The sequence below is a fragment of the Falco naumanni genome, chromosome 7 (assembly GCF_017639655.2).
Source record: "Falco naumanni isolate bFalNau1 chromosome 7, bFalNau1.pat, whole genome shotgun sequence".
Taxonomy (NCBI): Eukaryota; Metazoa; Chordata; class Aves; order Falconiformes; family Falconidae; genus Falco; species Falco naumanni.
The window spans coordinates 52308403-52323503 of record NC_054060.1 but is presented as its reverse complement, the minus strand read 5'-3'; the positions used below and the strand labels follow the sequence as shown (position 1 = coordinate 52323503).

The 15101-nt window shown below is 40.6% G+C and overlaps 1 protein-coding gene across 4 annotated transcripts in view; it reads right to left on the bottom strand.

Annotated features, from left to right (window-relative positions):
• Positions 1-15101, bottom strand: part of DCAF5 (DDB1 and CUL4 associated factor 5) — a 77392-nt gene that overhangs the window by 24807 nt on the left and 37484 nt on the right. For all 4 annotated transcript variants that reach the window (XM_040602266.1, XM_040602268.1, XM_040602269.1 and 1 more), the window contains exon 6: positions 12706-12919. In XM_040602266.1, coding sequence (XP_040458200.1) covers positions 12706-12919 — 214 coding nt within the window. The remainder of the gene's footprint in view (positions 1-12705; positions 12920-15101) is intronic.

Below are 15101 nucleotides of genomic sequence, written 5' to 3'. Positions count from 1 at the left end.
CCTGAGCAACCTGATCTGACTTTGAAGATGTTCTGCTCTGAGAAGCTGCTTAAGTCAGATGACCTCCAGAGCTCTCTTCTGATTCTATTTTCTCAAAGATTACCAAAGTAAAAAGGGAAATAATCATCTTGGTGGATTGGGGCTGTTTTGGGGGTTGGGGATGGGAAGGTGGGATGTGGGGAGAGATGGGCAGTGTCAGGAAAATGCCCACCTGAAACCTTTACACTGCATCACCGCTTCAGGGAAACTCCAATGGGAAAACAAGCTTAGGCCACATACACAGGGGCATAAACTACAGTTCAGCACATACACTTGCATGAATTCAGATGGTCACAATTTGGGGAATTTAAAGAAAGAAATTGGCTAAGTATCTTAAAGTAGTTCACAGAATCAGAGAACAGCTGAGGTTGGGAGGGACCTCCAGAGGTTATCTGGTCCAACCACCCTGCTCAAGCAGGGTCACCTAGAGCTGACTGCCCAGGACCATGTCCAGACAGCTCTTGAATATCTCCAATGGCACTGATATTCAACCCAATTATCTCCAGTTAAGATAGTTCCTACCTACTTAAAAGCACCATGAAGTCCTATGCTTCATTATAGTCTTGTAGCCTAACGTCATTTGCACCAATCAAATACACTTGGCCAAAGTAGTCTGGAGTGAATTAAGAGAAAACAAGTAGGAATGAGTAAAGCATCTACACTGCAATTTATGTCTAGTCACAGAACAAAACTCAGCTCACAATCTGAGCTGTTCTGAAGAAGTACTTATGGGTTTAATCTTGCAATTGAGACAGCCAACAGTAACTGCCAAAAACAATTGATAAAGTCATCACACAAGTTTGATGCTGTAAGCAATGGGCTGTGAGTTACAAGCTTTTAATATAAATTTATATTTCATTTCAATGGCTAGCTCTGCCAATAATTATCAGAAATAGATTATATTCCACAAAATATCCAACTACTTGGTATTTCTGCCACTCCACTGCCACCACTGTAGCACAGTTTTCTACTCTTTTTCCCTGTTAGGATACCTCCGAGGTACATGTTTTCCTGCTGTTCTCACAATATAGAATTGAAGCCCCAAATGCATTCCCTTTGTCCTTTTCTGTAAGACCAGGTGACAGGGGTCTGAGAAATAGAATGTGGCTTTTCAGACAGAAACCAAGAGATTGCCAGAAGCACAACTTTATGACTGCAGCTATTGCAAGAAAGATGTGCCAGCTGAAGCTTCAAGAGCAGATGCACAAGCTGCTAAAAGCCAGAAACATGTCTCTTCCATGACATTTGAAAAAGAAACTAAATTCCAGTTAGTACTCTCAGCACAAGACAATGGGAACCCAAGGCCTCTGGAGAGCACAGCTGGACTGACATTACTAGGACATTTACAAGATGATCTGTGAAAATTTTTCTTTGATGTATTCATTACTAGTGTAACAAGCCAATAGTTTTACACAGTAGTTGAAAGTTACAGAATAAGGATTGAAAAAACGCAAAAGTCAGTCCCTACTACCAGAAAATTCAAAGAAATAAAGTGTACCAAGCCCTAGTTAATACGACTGAAATCATGAGGGAAAGGAGTAGATTAAAAGAAAGGAACAGAAAGAAAAGAAAAAGAAGGGGTTGGGGTGGGGTAGATGAAAGAACATCATGCTGCATATGCTTAGGCTCCACTTCAATTGTGGCCAAGGATTTTTGGTCCTGAGGAGATGTGTAAAACGTAATTCCTGGCAGACTACCTTCTACTTATTCTAAGAACAAAAGCCCAGATAATCGAATCACAGAGGCAAGCCAGTAAGAGGCAAAACCATGCACATTCACAGAGACAAGTAAATGGCTAAAGTAAATGCACTCTCCCTCCTCCCCCCACCAAAAGACAAACTCCAAGGAGAACATAACCTCAGGAACCAGTGCAGTGCTGAATTCTGAATCGGAGCAGACACCGTGTGAGCAGCTCAGATGCTCAGATGTCTGGCAGGAGAGACCAATATTAAAACCACCTGTCTCATTGTCTGTATTTTTGCTGCTGTATCTGACCAGGACTTCAGAAATTAACATTCACAATATTCACATGAACATGAGATTAGACAGAAGAACAGTTGCTAATAATTAATATCAGAGTTTTTTTAGAAGGGAAGAATCAGCTTCTATGTCTAGCTGTTAGCAACAATGACAGGAAAAGGCTTCCAGACGACTACAAGCTGCTGATTCAGAAGTTTGCCTTAGAAGGAAGAAAACTCTCAGGCGTGGTTAGAGTCTGCAGCTGGAGAAAACACAAGTTCAGTCTGAGCTTCAAGTACGCATAAAATGAACTATCATCAGGAATCTGGCAGAATTACTTCGGACTAGGGCTCCCCACTCATTCCACTGTAACTCTTCTCATTTTCTCTCTCCCCAAGGAAATTACAGCAGTTGATATAAATAAATGGGAGATCTAATCTGCTGCTGCTTTAGTCTTGTAACAGTAGCATTAGCATTGCATTTTGCAGAGTACTACCACTCTGGGGAATTTATTTTTATTCTTACCACTGCCAGTTTGAAAGCTTTCAAAATCCCACAAACTCTATTTCCTCAGGTGCTACTAGAGTATTTCAATAAAACTGTATCTAAATCAAATCTTATTTTACAGTTTCCAACATGCACATTTCCTGCTTCCATAAAATTTCCTCTTACTTATGACCTATATCAGCGACATTTTAAAGCTTTTGACCCTGGATGAGAGACCAGCAGACATGGATCACTTTTCCAAAATTATCAGCAAGTCTTTTGAATGGCCCTACTAACGTAGGGAAGAAGGGAAAGAATGTAGGAGAATTTGCCTTAAAAGCACAAACCAAAAAGCACCATCATCATATAAATAGATGAATGAGGTCATGAGTAATGGAACAGAGATGATAAACATTTGATAAGTGATTGCTGCTAAGTTACTAACAGGAAAATGCTTGTTAGACTCAAATTCCATGCTGCTGCTTACAGCTTTACTAACCAGTCAGCTCTGACAGAGACTAAACTTCTTAAATCTCAGTTCCCACGCACTTGAACATGTCTGTCCTTTCCTCAGAGGGGCCAATGAAACCCGGGGCAGAAAAGATCAGAGTAGTCAGAATTTTCCTCAGGCTTTTAGCAAGCTGTCCCTTAGCTTCTTAAAGTAACGCAAAATCCACACACTAGGGAAGCAGCATAGAGGCATCCAAATCTGAAACAGTTCTGCTGGTGCTTTGCACAGCTCCTTTAACAGGCAGGAGGTACAGTTCCTCCATATGTTGCCTGTAATACAATATAACTCATGGGCAGGGTGTAGGCTTTTGCTTTTTTTCTCTGTGACAACAGATAATCTGTATAGGTGACAAGCTGCTAGGCTGAAGTCTTAACTCCTCTTGAGCATACGAGAAGAGCTGCCTTGCACACCTCCATGGTGGGACATGCACCGAGGAAACCACGTTTCTACATGAAGCATCACTGAAGTCTGAAACACATTGACTTTCGCTCGTTTGTCAAAAAGAGACTGAAATTCATAGCAATCAGAACTCTGGAGGATTCAATTTACACAAAAAACATTAAAAATGTATTTTTTCAGGGAGGAAAGGTTTCCTAAGGAAACAGGGCTTATGCTCTTTTGATCCTTGTGGCATCTCTCTGTCTCCAAGATCTTTTTCCAAATTAAAAAAAAGAAAGGCCAATTTCAAATTTGATAGAGGACCTGACGGTTCCAGAATTATGGACTGCTTAGAAATACTCTTTTACAAACAGGCAGCCACACAGAGGAGAGTGCGAGACCCTGTAAGTAGCCACTGAATACAAAGCAGTACCAAAATTACATCACCCTACTAAACACCAGGAAACCCAAATGCTAATTCATCCTTGAACCCAACAAAATCCCAATGATATCACCACAACCTGCTTCTCATGGAACTATTTCAAACGGGCTAAGAAGGCAAGCTATAAATAAATACAAGCAAAAAGTAAGAGAGGTTCACCTCATATACACATATGTATTTGTATGTGTGCTTGTTTACGCATCTATATATGTATCACAACCATGAACACAGGTCTTACTGTATTACATAGTTTGAATTACAAATTTTGACAGAACACACTCAGAGTTTTTTTTATACCTCCTTCTGGACCTTTTGTGATGCTGGGACTGCACTGCACATCTTCCTGATAAATGAGGGGCCCAAGAAAGCTGGTTGCTATTCAAGGATCACCTCCTCCAAACTCAGCAGCGATGTGTCCCAACCAAGAGAAGTCAGGCAAAAATGCCACAAGGCCTGCATGGATGAACAAGGAGCTGCTGGACAAACTCATACACAAAAAAGCTGCCTACAGAGGGTGGAAGCAAGGACAGGTAGCCAGGGAGGAATACAGAGAAACTGTCCAAGCAGCCACAGATCAGGTTAGGAAAGCTAAAGCCCCGGTAGAATTAAATCTGTCCAGGGACATCAAGGGCAACAAGAAAAGCTTTTCTAGGTATGTCCGTGATAAAAGGAAGACCTGGGAAAATGTGGGCCATCTCTGGAAGGAAATGGGAGAGCTGGTTACCCAGGATATGGAGAAGGCTGAGCTACTCAGCAGTGGTTTTGCCTTGGTCTTCACTGGCATGTGCTCCAGACATACTGCCCAAGCCACAGAAGGCAAAGGCAGGGACTTGGGGGTGTTGGTGGACAAGAAGCTCAACATGTCCTGTCAACGTGCGCTTGCAGCCCAGCCAGCCAGCTGTATCCCTGGGCTGCATCAAATGAAGCGTGACCAGCAGGTCGAGGGAGGTGATTCTTTCCCTCTACTCGGTTCTCGTGAGACCCCACCTGCAGTGCTGCGTTCAGTTCTGGGGCTCCCAACACAAAAAGGACACAGACCTGTTGCTGCAAGTCCAGAGGAGGGCCACGCAGATGATCAGAGGGCTGGAGCACCTCTCCTATGAAGACAGGCTGAGAGAGTTGGGGTTGTTCAGCCTGGAGAAGAGAAGGCTCTGAGGAGACCTCATAGCAGCCTTCCAGTACCTAAAGAGGGCATACAAGAAAGCTGGAGAGGGACTTTTTACAAGGGTACGTAGTGGTAGGACAAGAGGGAATGGCTTTAAGCCGAAGAAGGGCAGATTTAGATTAAATATTAGGAAGAAATTTTTCACTGTGAGGGTGGTGAGGCACTGGAACTGATTGCCCAGAGAAGCTGTGGATGCCCCATCCCTGGAAGTGTTGAAGGCCAGGCCGGAAGGAGCTTTGAGCAGCCTGGTCTAGTGGAGGGCGTACCTGCCCATGGCAGGGGGACTGGAACTAGATGATCTTTAAGGTCCCTTCCAACCCAAACCATTCTATGGTGAGACCTCCCCTTCCATCTTCTCTATTTTTAAGAAATTATTGATAATTAATTTACCATTTGATCAGAATTTATTGTTAGCCTGCATTTCCTGCAGGTAGAAAACCCACAGATTTGTTTTCAGATCATCTTTCTATTGTTACAGTACCCGCTGACCAGAAGGGAAACCAGGTAAGGCCACATCAATGAAGGAGGAAAAGTCTTTTTCCTATTCAAAAAGCAACAAGAAGCAAACGAACGAGGAATCAGCAAGATAATACAGCTTGTTTCAGATTGGAAATACCAGAGGTATAAAAGAAAAAAACCTAGGATCTCCCACAGAGCAGAGCACTCCTTTCCTTTCCTTAAACAACTGTCAATTGGTCAAGTATTTCTATCTCTCTGCAATTCCTGATCTTTCTGTCAGGCTGTTACATTTATGTTGATGAATCTAGGCTTTTAGTATAGGGTTCCCACTGAGTACACCTTGGAAAGCTGCTCTAATGATTATCTGCTGACCTTCTCCCTAGCTATGTTCCCACCTACACCCCTTGTGCCAACATCAGCGCTCATGACACAACAGTGGTCTGGTTCATTAGCTAGAACAGTAAAATGCCATACAAACTGCAATCAGTCATTCAATGTATTTCTTCTCATTTATGTATTTCAACCAGCTTCTGCAGGGGTCAGGTGGGTGCCAGTACAACCCAAGTAAAGAACAGGACCTCCCCTCTCAGTGGCATACTGCCTTGTTTGTACCTCAGACTGCAATCCCAGTCGGAGTGGCGGCTGCTTCTTTTAGAAGCTCTCACTGTTACCATCTAAGTTCCTCTCCCCAAGGCAGTTACCAGGGTGTAGGGTCCAAAAGAGGTAAAGAGCAGTCACTTGGGCAGGCTACAAACCTCTTGAGGCTGTCTCTCAATGAGAAAACCTAAAGAAGAGACATAACTGAGGAAGCTGTTTCTGAAATGTGTTTTGGAAAACTTGCAGTTAAGAAAATAATTTACCTACAAGAACAGATATCTATACATTTTTTATCTTCTGCTTTGTAATAAGCTCTGGGGCACAAATCATACCTTTTGTACAATGTTTTAATAAATTTAAAGAGTAATCTACCACTAGGGCTAACAGTATTGTGGTGTTAAGAAAACAAAAAATTGTTTTGAGAACAGCTGTCTTTTTTCATACTAGCCAGGGAAGCAGCTTGCAACCTGTACTGTTTGAGACCGTTTTTCAGGAAGGTTGAAATTGGCACAAAAAAGAGTTTAGAAGTTTTCCATCTCGGCCCGAAAATCAAGTAAAAAGCCTTTGGACGTATCTACAACAGAAACTTTGCTCCTTGGTAAGAAGCATGCCTGTCTCATGAACTGGAAAAAGAAAATCTGTGACACAGCAGACTGGAGGAACACAAGTTGCTTCTAGGACATAAAATTCAAAGCCAAAAATCTGTATTCCCACTCCCTAAATCCCTAATCTTACAAGCAGCCAACTCTGTGTGCGGCAGTTTTAAATGCTTACAGAAGCATCATCGGGAACAATCCATCAACATTTTTACAGCTGCCTCTTTGCCATGCAGAAAGGCCATAACACTAATTTTATTCATGAACAAAAGCAACTTAGAAACCCTGATTGAGGATTTCTATGGCAGGGAAAATATTCTTATTACATTCCAAAGAAAGCAACAATTTATCTGAGCATATGAAGGGGACTCTCCTGTACATGGCTGAAGCTGCATGTACCCCAATTGCACTCTTTTGTTTTCTTCAGTCATCTATTACTTTACTTCTTCAAATACACATTAAATCAAATATTCTATTGGTCAAAATGGTTTGGAATTCATGGTCGCTTTTTCAGCATCTAGACAAAGCCTAGTTTTAACAGTTCAACAAGAAACACTGTCAGTGCATCGCCCATCGCGTGTCATGTTTAGCAGTGCATTCCTGCTCACTCTCCCTTCCCTCTCCCATCGTTGCACGAGGGATCCTACCAAACTGCAGATCTCCGGTGGTGCACTATGAGGAACACAAAACCTGCAAACCTCAAAGTCTCCTGAATTAGGGTTTCACTCCACCAGAATTTAGCTTCAGTGTGGGTCACTTTGGGCTGATGCATTACTGTCCAGAGGTCTAAAAACATCCCCCCCAACGGCTTACAGGAATGAAGAAGAGAAAGGAGACAGGAAACAGGGCTGGCAGGATGCCCCAGGGAATCGGGAAAGAAGAGATCAGAGTAAAAAGCTTGACGAAAACTCCCAACCCCTTCTGTCAAGACCTTGATTCTGAAGAGACATTTTCAGTATGATCCTCCCACATCAATTACAAAAGCAACAGGGAAGATATGAATAAATAATTTCATAGCCAGATAAATTACTCATGTATGTATTTTATATATATGTAATGTTATGCATATAGCTGGGATTTAAAACTGCCATTTAGATAAAGCTAAAAAACCCCAACAAAACAGCAAACAACCTCATCAAGCAATTCTTGGAAGAAGCCAATTTAAGACAGAGTAAGACATTGATTTTCTTTTTATCCAAACACAGCAACATATTTGGACACTGGGTGCTTCTCCTATATTAAGAAATACTGACTGCAATAAGCTACTATTCATTAAAAAGTCTTCTGTGCACTGGAAACTCACAATATGTTCTTTAGAAAAATAATTCCCTTTCTTCTTTTTCATTTTTAAAGCTAGACATTGAGAAATACTATGTCCTGAGATAAATGGCTTTTAAGTTAGATGACACAAAGAACACAGAAGAAAAGTTTTATTTCTTTACAAAGGCAATGCACAACCATATAAGACCCCTGGCACCTATACAGCTAATCCTCTTCTTGGAAGGGTTACATTCATGCAATAATTCTGTCCTAAAAACTAGGTTGTCCCTAACCAGGGCTATTAGGCACACAGACTTCAACATAATGAAGGCTGTAACTTTATAGGGAGTTGGAGCAGTCTGCAGTACCGTGAGCAGTGCATTCCTGAAACTCTCCTATACCAGTGTAATGTCAACAGAAAAGGCTGAGTGGTGATGTAATGTCTGAGGGCATGCCAGAGTAAAGACACTTTTTGTTTGATTCACAGGGTACAAGTTATTTCTCTCCACCCCCACCTTTTTTAAAGCAGGCAATAAGCAGTTATTTTACAGCTACAAGCATTATAGAGCCTCACATTATCTGCACAGTGAAAAAAAGGAATGAGCTGATAGCATTCATCATTGTGACACAGACAACAATTCCTGAGCAAGAAAAGCTTTTGATCTATTTTAGTTTGGAGGGGGTTTTGTGTTTGGTTGTGTGTTTTGTGGGTCTTTTTTTGCTGCTGCCCATCACCATGGCCTCTGAGGCTCCTACACTTAAAAAAGCATTTGGGTACCTGAAGCCCTTCAATACTTCCTGTATCCTCAGATCCAAGAAGATACTTTCCACACCAGTCTAGCAACTAAAATCCTGAGTATATGAACAACATTTCCCAAATTCTAATGCTGACAAGAAGAATGAAAACTCCCCCAGTACCCTGACACAACTTCAGATTCTCACACATTCTATGATTTGTATGTACACAAACACTTGCGTGCACTAGGGTAAAGTCAGTGGGAGTTAGGTGCATAAAAAAACTGCCTTTAAAATTCTGGGCCTGGATGTCCATACCAGAAGGATGGATAAATTATACACTTACATAAATCTCTATAGCCAACAGAGGGAGTGGGCAGCTGAGTATCATGCTTGATCCATCTAGCCTACTCTACTCTTCCTCCCTTCCACAGCTGTATGACTCAAGCAAGCTCCCAGATAACACAAATGGCATACGATTTTAAATGCATTTATCTAGCAACATCAGAGCTCTCCTAGAAAGAAAAGAAAAATTGGTGTCATGCAAATGAGGTCATTACACTCATGACATGGACAAAAACAGCATTCTGAGAGGAGCAAGAAGGCAATTATAAATGGATGCAAGTAAAACATTGCCTCTCAAGCTCTGGTAGCTGTAAGAAACAAGAAAAGTCTGACTGTGGCATTTCTAGGAAAAATGCTTGCATATACTGCTGGCTGATTTTCAAATCAGATTCACTAGGGCAATAATGCTTTTGGAGGAAAACAACAGTGTGCAAAGACACAGAAAGTAACAAAGTTGTTAATCTTCCAAGATCCCCTCACCTAGCTCATGCTACAACTCACACACCCATAAAAATACCTGCAACAACTCAAAACCATCATAGCAATTCAGAATGTGTTCTTTTAAACTTGAAAAAAAAATATCATTGGGGTTAACAGCTGAATCCTTCTGAGTTTCGTTCCTTAAAGCATTAATGGTATTTCATTCTTTGTTAAGTGGTTTCAATGTACTTGCATCGGAGATGCTCCAAAAAACCGAGCTGGTACACAGATCACTGCACACCTGCTGGTAGCAGGTTCCCCTCTGGTATGACAAGTCAGGAGTTCTGGACACAAGTCCTGTTGAGTACCTGTCACAATCTGTGGAGTCTAAAAAGGCAATACTGAGAAAAGATTAGTATAGAGAGCCTAACTGCTGTCAACAGACAAATCAGTCACTGTTCCCCTACTAGTAGCCTGTTTTATATGTGCAAAGAAATTGTATTAATTTAACACACACACCTTGTCAAAGTAAGACCAACACATCTGATTATCATGGAAATTTAAGTATTTAATTTCTTAAAATATAAGGTGATCTCTAAAGGAACTCATAAGTTGTGTGCTTGCAGCTCAGACTGCCATACTACAATCCAACAGCTCCATATGGGACTGTGTTATTTACCTAGATTTTCACCACTGTGTAACAGCCAACTTCCAAAGGCAAGTACTGAGATACTAACAGCTGTGGGTTTTAAACCCTGGTGGTCATGATTTACAGGAAAACTTCCTGCAAGTAAACCATTTTCCATGTACAAACTTCATAGAAAGATTAGCAAAGACTCGTTGTGTGAGGAGCTGGCTCTCACAGCACTGAAAAGGCCTCTCTCCGTCTCTCACCTACCCTCTGATCCCTTCCTTATATTGCATTCAAACACCGGCCTAGAGCTCTCTGAGTGTCAGTATAAGTCATTAACCCAGAAAAAAAAGTAAATGCTTCGGCCAGGTTAGGAAGCTGATCATGAAAGGTCTTGCATCACATCTGCTGGATAAGAAAGGCCTCCCCCTTTCAGCAGTTCATCTTTTTCCCAGTGCAACCGCATTCTAAGTGCTGATGAGTTAAGGATATCCCTTTCTTGCTAGGATTAAAATATAAAATGGAAATGCAACTTTATCAGATTAACTACCTGTGAAGACAACATAATTTGTGAACACAGGAAAGTCACATTTTAAAATTACCAGGCTCTGTATGAAGTATTAAAACCTAACTATTTAAGACAGGTTAAAAGAGGAAAAAAAAAAAAAAAAAAGATTGAGTTATCAGTACAATAAAGATGAAAACAAAATTCAAAGCCAGAGAAAATCAGAGGTGCAATGAGAGATAATTTCTGAAGAAGTCTTCCTACCACAAGGGCCGCTCACAATTTGAGCACAACTTTCTTATCCTTAGATCCCTTCAAACGAGCCTTAGCCCACACAAAGTTTTGATCCTACAAGGAAATAAAAGCAAGAAATTCTATGAAGCTGACTTTGCATGGATCCCGAATGAAAGACGTTCTTTATTAAGACAAGGGAAGCAATATTAAATGGGAGAGGGGGTTGGAACCAGATTAAATTGGAAACAGATTTACTTCTTTTTTTGGTGGATTCTGATTTGCTGAGGGGAGTCTTGTATACATTATTTCATACTCACAAAACTCACCAAAAAGCAAACCCATACTAGTTGTATAGAACATGTTCTATGCAGAACATATAGAACTAGTTGCATGAACATTACATACTTTTTCATTCATCTTGTGTATCTTAACAGTAGGTTCCAACTCTAACCTTTTCTAGTTACACCTGGAATTGGATTCTCCCTAAGGGCTATCCATAGCATTGACAATCTTAGTCAGCTGAATTTGAGCGTTACTGAGCAGTTTCAGACCTATACAGTTGGACTACATGTTGGCATTTTCTGTGACTTCATTATCTTTTTTCCTTCCAGTTGGAGGATGGGTATAAGCAGGTATCTAAATGTTAAAATCCACACCTCTAATATTCCACATTAAACTTCATCTGATTTCCAACTGGTTAGTAGCATTATGTCCTGCGACTTATCTGAACAGAAAGTCCATTAAGCCAAAAGAATATCAAGTTTTTTAAAAATGCAGGCTTCTGAAGTGCTGCCTCAACCTGATACAGAACAGCCAAATTATTCCCATTAAAATAACACCACATCTATAAGAAAATGGCCCAGAAACAACAGACATTAAGGCTTTTTCAAGATCTTCAGTAACAGATGAGAAGCTAAAATCTGTGTCAGAGTGTACACAGTCCACTCTGACTTCCAGAGGAGAAAAAGCGTCATCTTTAAGCTGACTAAATAATAGACCACAAATCACCAGCAGTTTTCTTCTTAAACAATACATGTGTTTGGCCATTTCTTATAGTAAACCACTATTTTTTTCAGGATGGTTTAATTATTGCATTTTTATATTCCTCCTGCCAAAAACTATGTAAAACTCAGAAACACTGCTCAAGTTCAGTGATGTAAATGTATTTCCTACTTGCAATCTGAAAGAAGCTCAACTCTGCCTCCTGCAGCAGCAGCAGGAGAATTAATTACCAAATTCTGACCACAGGAATTTTCTTGACGACAGCAAAGAAATTTTCAGATCTTAGTTCTATACTATCATGGCTTTCAAATACATTTTTTTGTCCTTAAACATTATTAGTGCTTATTAAACACAGCTGTGCAAAGACAATATCCAGCTCTAGAATCATGGACAGAGTCCTGCCTCGGTGCAGTAACAAACTATTCCTAACCACCTGCCATCACAACGTACAGCACACTGAACTATAAAGACCTATACTCTAATCCAGTAGTATAGTATTAAAGGAGAAACATTATAATTTGAAGAATCAACCACTCCGTAAATCCACAATATTTAAGTTTTGTGTGATTGCCTCTACTGTAACATCAGGAGCAATACTGAAATGCAAGGAATATGCCTCCTTATAATATCTAGATAATACTGTCTACTCATGGTTCTCAAATCATATTAATGGGGCCTAAAAAGCCTCTGCAAATATTTTTCTTGTGACTATTATATTCCAAGTATTAGAACGTATCAAATAAGAGGTAAAATGTATCACGTGCTTTGCAATGTTTTTCTTTTTTCAGAGCCTTGCAAAACAGTTCTGAGGTAAGCCTACATGCGTCCTGCGTCCTGTTTTAGCTCCTGAATCAGAAAAAATATATATATCCTTATTACAGAGGTGTTTTCAAACATTCATGGAAACTGGAGACATGGGACAGCCGTTGCTTGCTTATTACCTGATCACGATCACCTGCAAAACAGCAGCTCTTCATAGTACATGAGTTGAAGTACCCTTGGTTGTCAAACTGGAAGACAGGCAGCCGGCAGTGGATGTCGTAGAGGACAGGGGGAAGGCGCCGACGCAGTGCCAGCAGCTGGGTTCCATTGCTGTTGAACCGGACACTCATGGCACTCTGAAGGGAGAGGTTTCCACCATAGCGGAGCAGTGAACTGGGAAAAGAGAAGAAACAAGTGAGCTGGGTCACGCATATGAACTGAACTACTTAAAGACAGAACTCTAACTTTACTGAGTCATTTCAAACAAACGAGCCCACTAACCTATAATCCTATGTAGTTTCTGCTTCAAAGCATCAATTCCTGAGCAAAATTGATCCAAAATCTGAATGACAAACTACCAAAATACTAAGACTTTAAAGTCTTCAGAACAGGAAAGTTAAAGACTGTGAGTAAATTTGTTAATAACAAATACATTTCCTGCACAGCAGCAAAGTCTCACAGAGTAGCCTTAGCCTTAAAAAGGCTATTCTTGTAGTTCTGCCATATCTGCATTTGAGATTGACCCTACCAGTAGTCAGCTCTTTTTGTTCAGCTGCTGCCTGAATCCAAGTAGCCCAACCTTTTTTTTTTTCTCCTTTCTTTCCTGCTCTGGCATGGGATGGCATTTTCTCTGATTGTAGATACTCTGACCATTATCTCATTTCTGCTTCTATTTACATTTCTACAAGGCATCAGAGGATGTCTGAACTCTACAATCAGTTCCAGTTGTCTTAAAAGGCCATTTTACTAACAAGTCATTGCAAGAAACGCTAAAATAAGTCACTTGGCTAACCTCAGACTTGCTTCATCCAAAAATAATGCCAAGTAGGAAAGGCAATTATGCTACCACATGACACTATTACCTAAAACTCTCACATGGTTGAATTAGCTGGTTTCTTTGTCCCATATAAGGCCGTATGATCAGAGCTGGAGTATCTGCATCGGTTCATATTGACATTCATAAGACAAAACCAAAGGGTCTCAACTTTCCAGGCTCTCTCTAAAACAATAACAGAATATGGAATTTGCTCCATCCAGGAACCTGAAGATCATCAAAGCATACCTGAAATTCAATTTGCATTGTATGGGCTTTCTGTTTTTTTCGAAGATTTAATTCAATCCCTGTACTTGAAATGACTGTGTGCATGAAACGGGAGACAACGAAGGAAAACATTTTATCCCTTTTCTGTTCAGTGATCACCAAAACCTCCTTAAGCAGTACCAGAGCTCAACGTTTTGTTAACAGGTTTTGAGCAAGCCCCATCAAATCTTGTTAAGAGCTGTTTCTATGTGCTTTCTGGACCAGAAAAGGCATGCCAGCACAGAATTTGCAGATTCTAGAAGGAAGTTTCTTCACAGATTTTAATGCATTACACTGCCTGATGTAGCCCTCTGTCCCAACATTTGTGAAAAATGAGTCACTCCACATGGATGGGAAGCCACATTCCATGCAGGTTGAAACATGCATCATTGCATGAGATACTGTAAAGTTAAAAAACCCTACTGTTCCTAAGCCAGAGTTCTGGGAAAAAAAAAAAAAAAAAAAAGGCAAAATAGAAGAGTCCATACAATGAATGCACTAGAAATACACTGCTCTCACACACATGCATTTTGTGAACTGAACAGTTAAAGCCAGGGTGCCACAAAGGAATCAGAAGTTACACTTCCAAAGTAACTAGTAAGAGCTTCAAGCTGGGCACCAAAACTTCGGAATGCCTGTATCAGCAGAAAGAGTACTGCCAACATGTGAGTTCTCCTCCTCCTAAGCAAAGCCACTGAGCTTCTTAATAGCATTTATGGTTTTTAATGAAAATGAAAGAAAATGTAATACTAGAAACTAGCCTTAGAGACAAGGATTTACGATACTCCTCACCACCTCTAGTTTCTACTTCATTGATCTTGAACACTTAGCCATCTCAAAATACTCAGGCAGGCACAAAAATAACCCAAACAAACCCCCCAAAACCCCCAAAATACACAACTTCTCCCCCCTCTTCTCCCCATCCAATAGATCTGTGTAAGCCAAGAATTTTTTCTATGGAAGTTTCCACTTCATTAAAAAAAAAAAAACACATCAAAAAACCCAAAAAACTACAGCAAAACACCACCACTCTGCCCCCCCCCCCAATCACACAAATTAATAAAAAAACAACCCCAAAAAACAAAACCCAACCAAAACCTCAACCCCAAAATCAGGCAGAAGTAATAAACTCAGAATTTTTTGGCTAAGAAAGGTCAAATTTTCTATAAAAATACACACAAGTTCTCCACCATGGATAAGAACACCGTAACATACATGTACCAGCCAGGCATAACGTTAAGGTGCAGCCACTGGTGCACCAAAACTAAGCCCCTC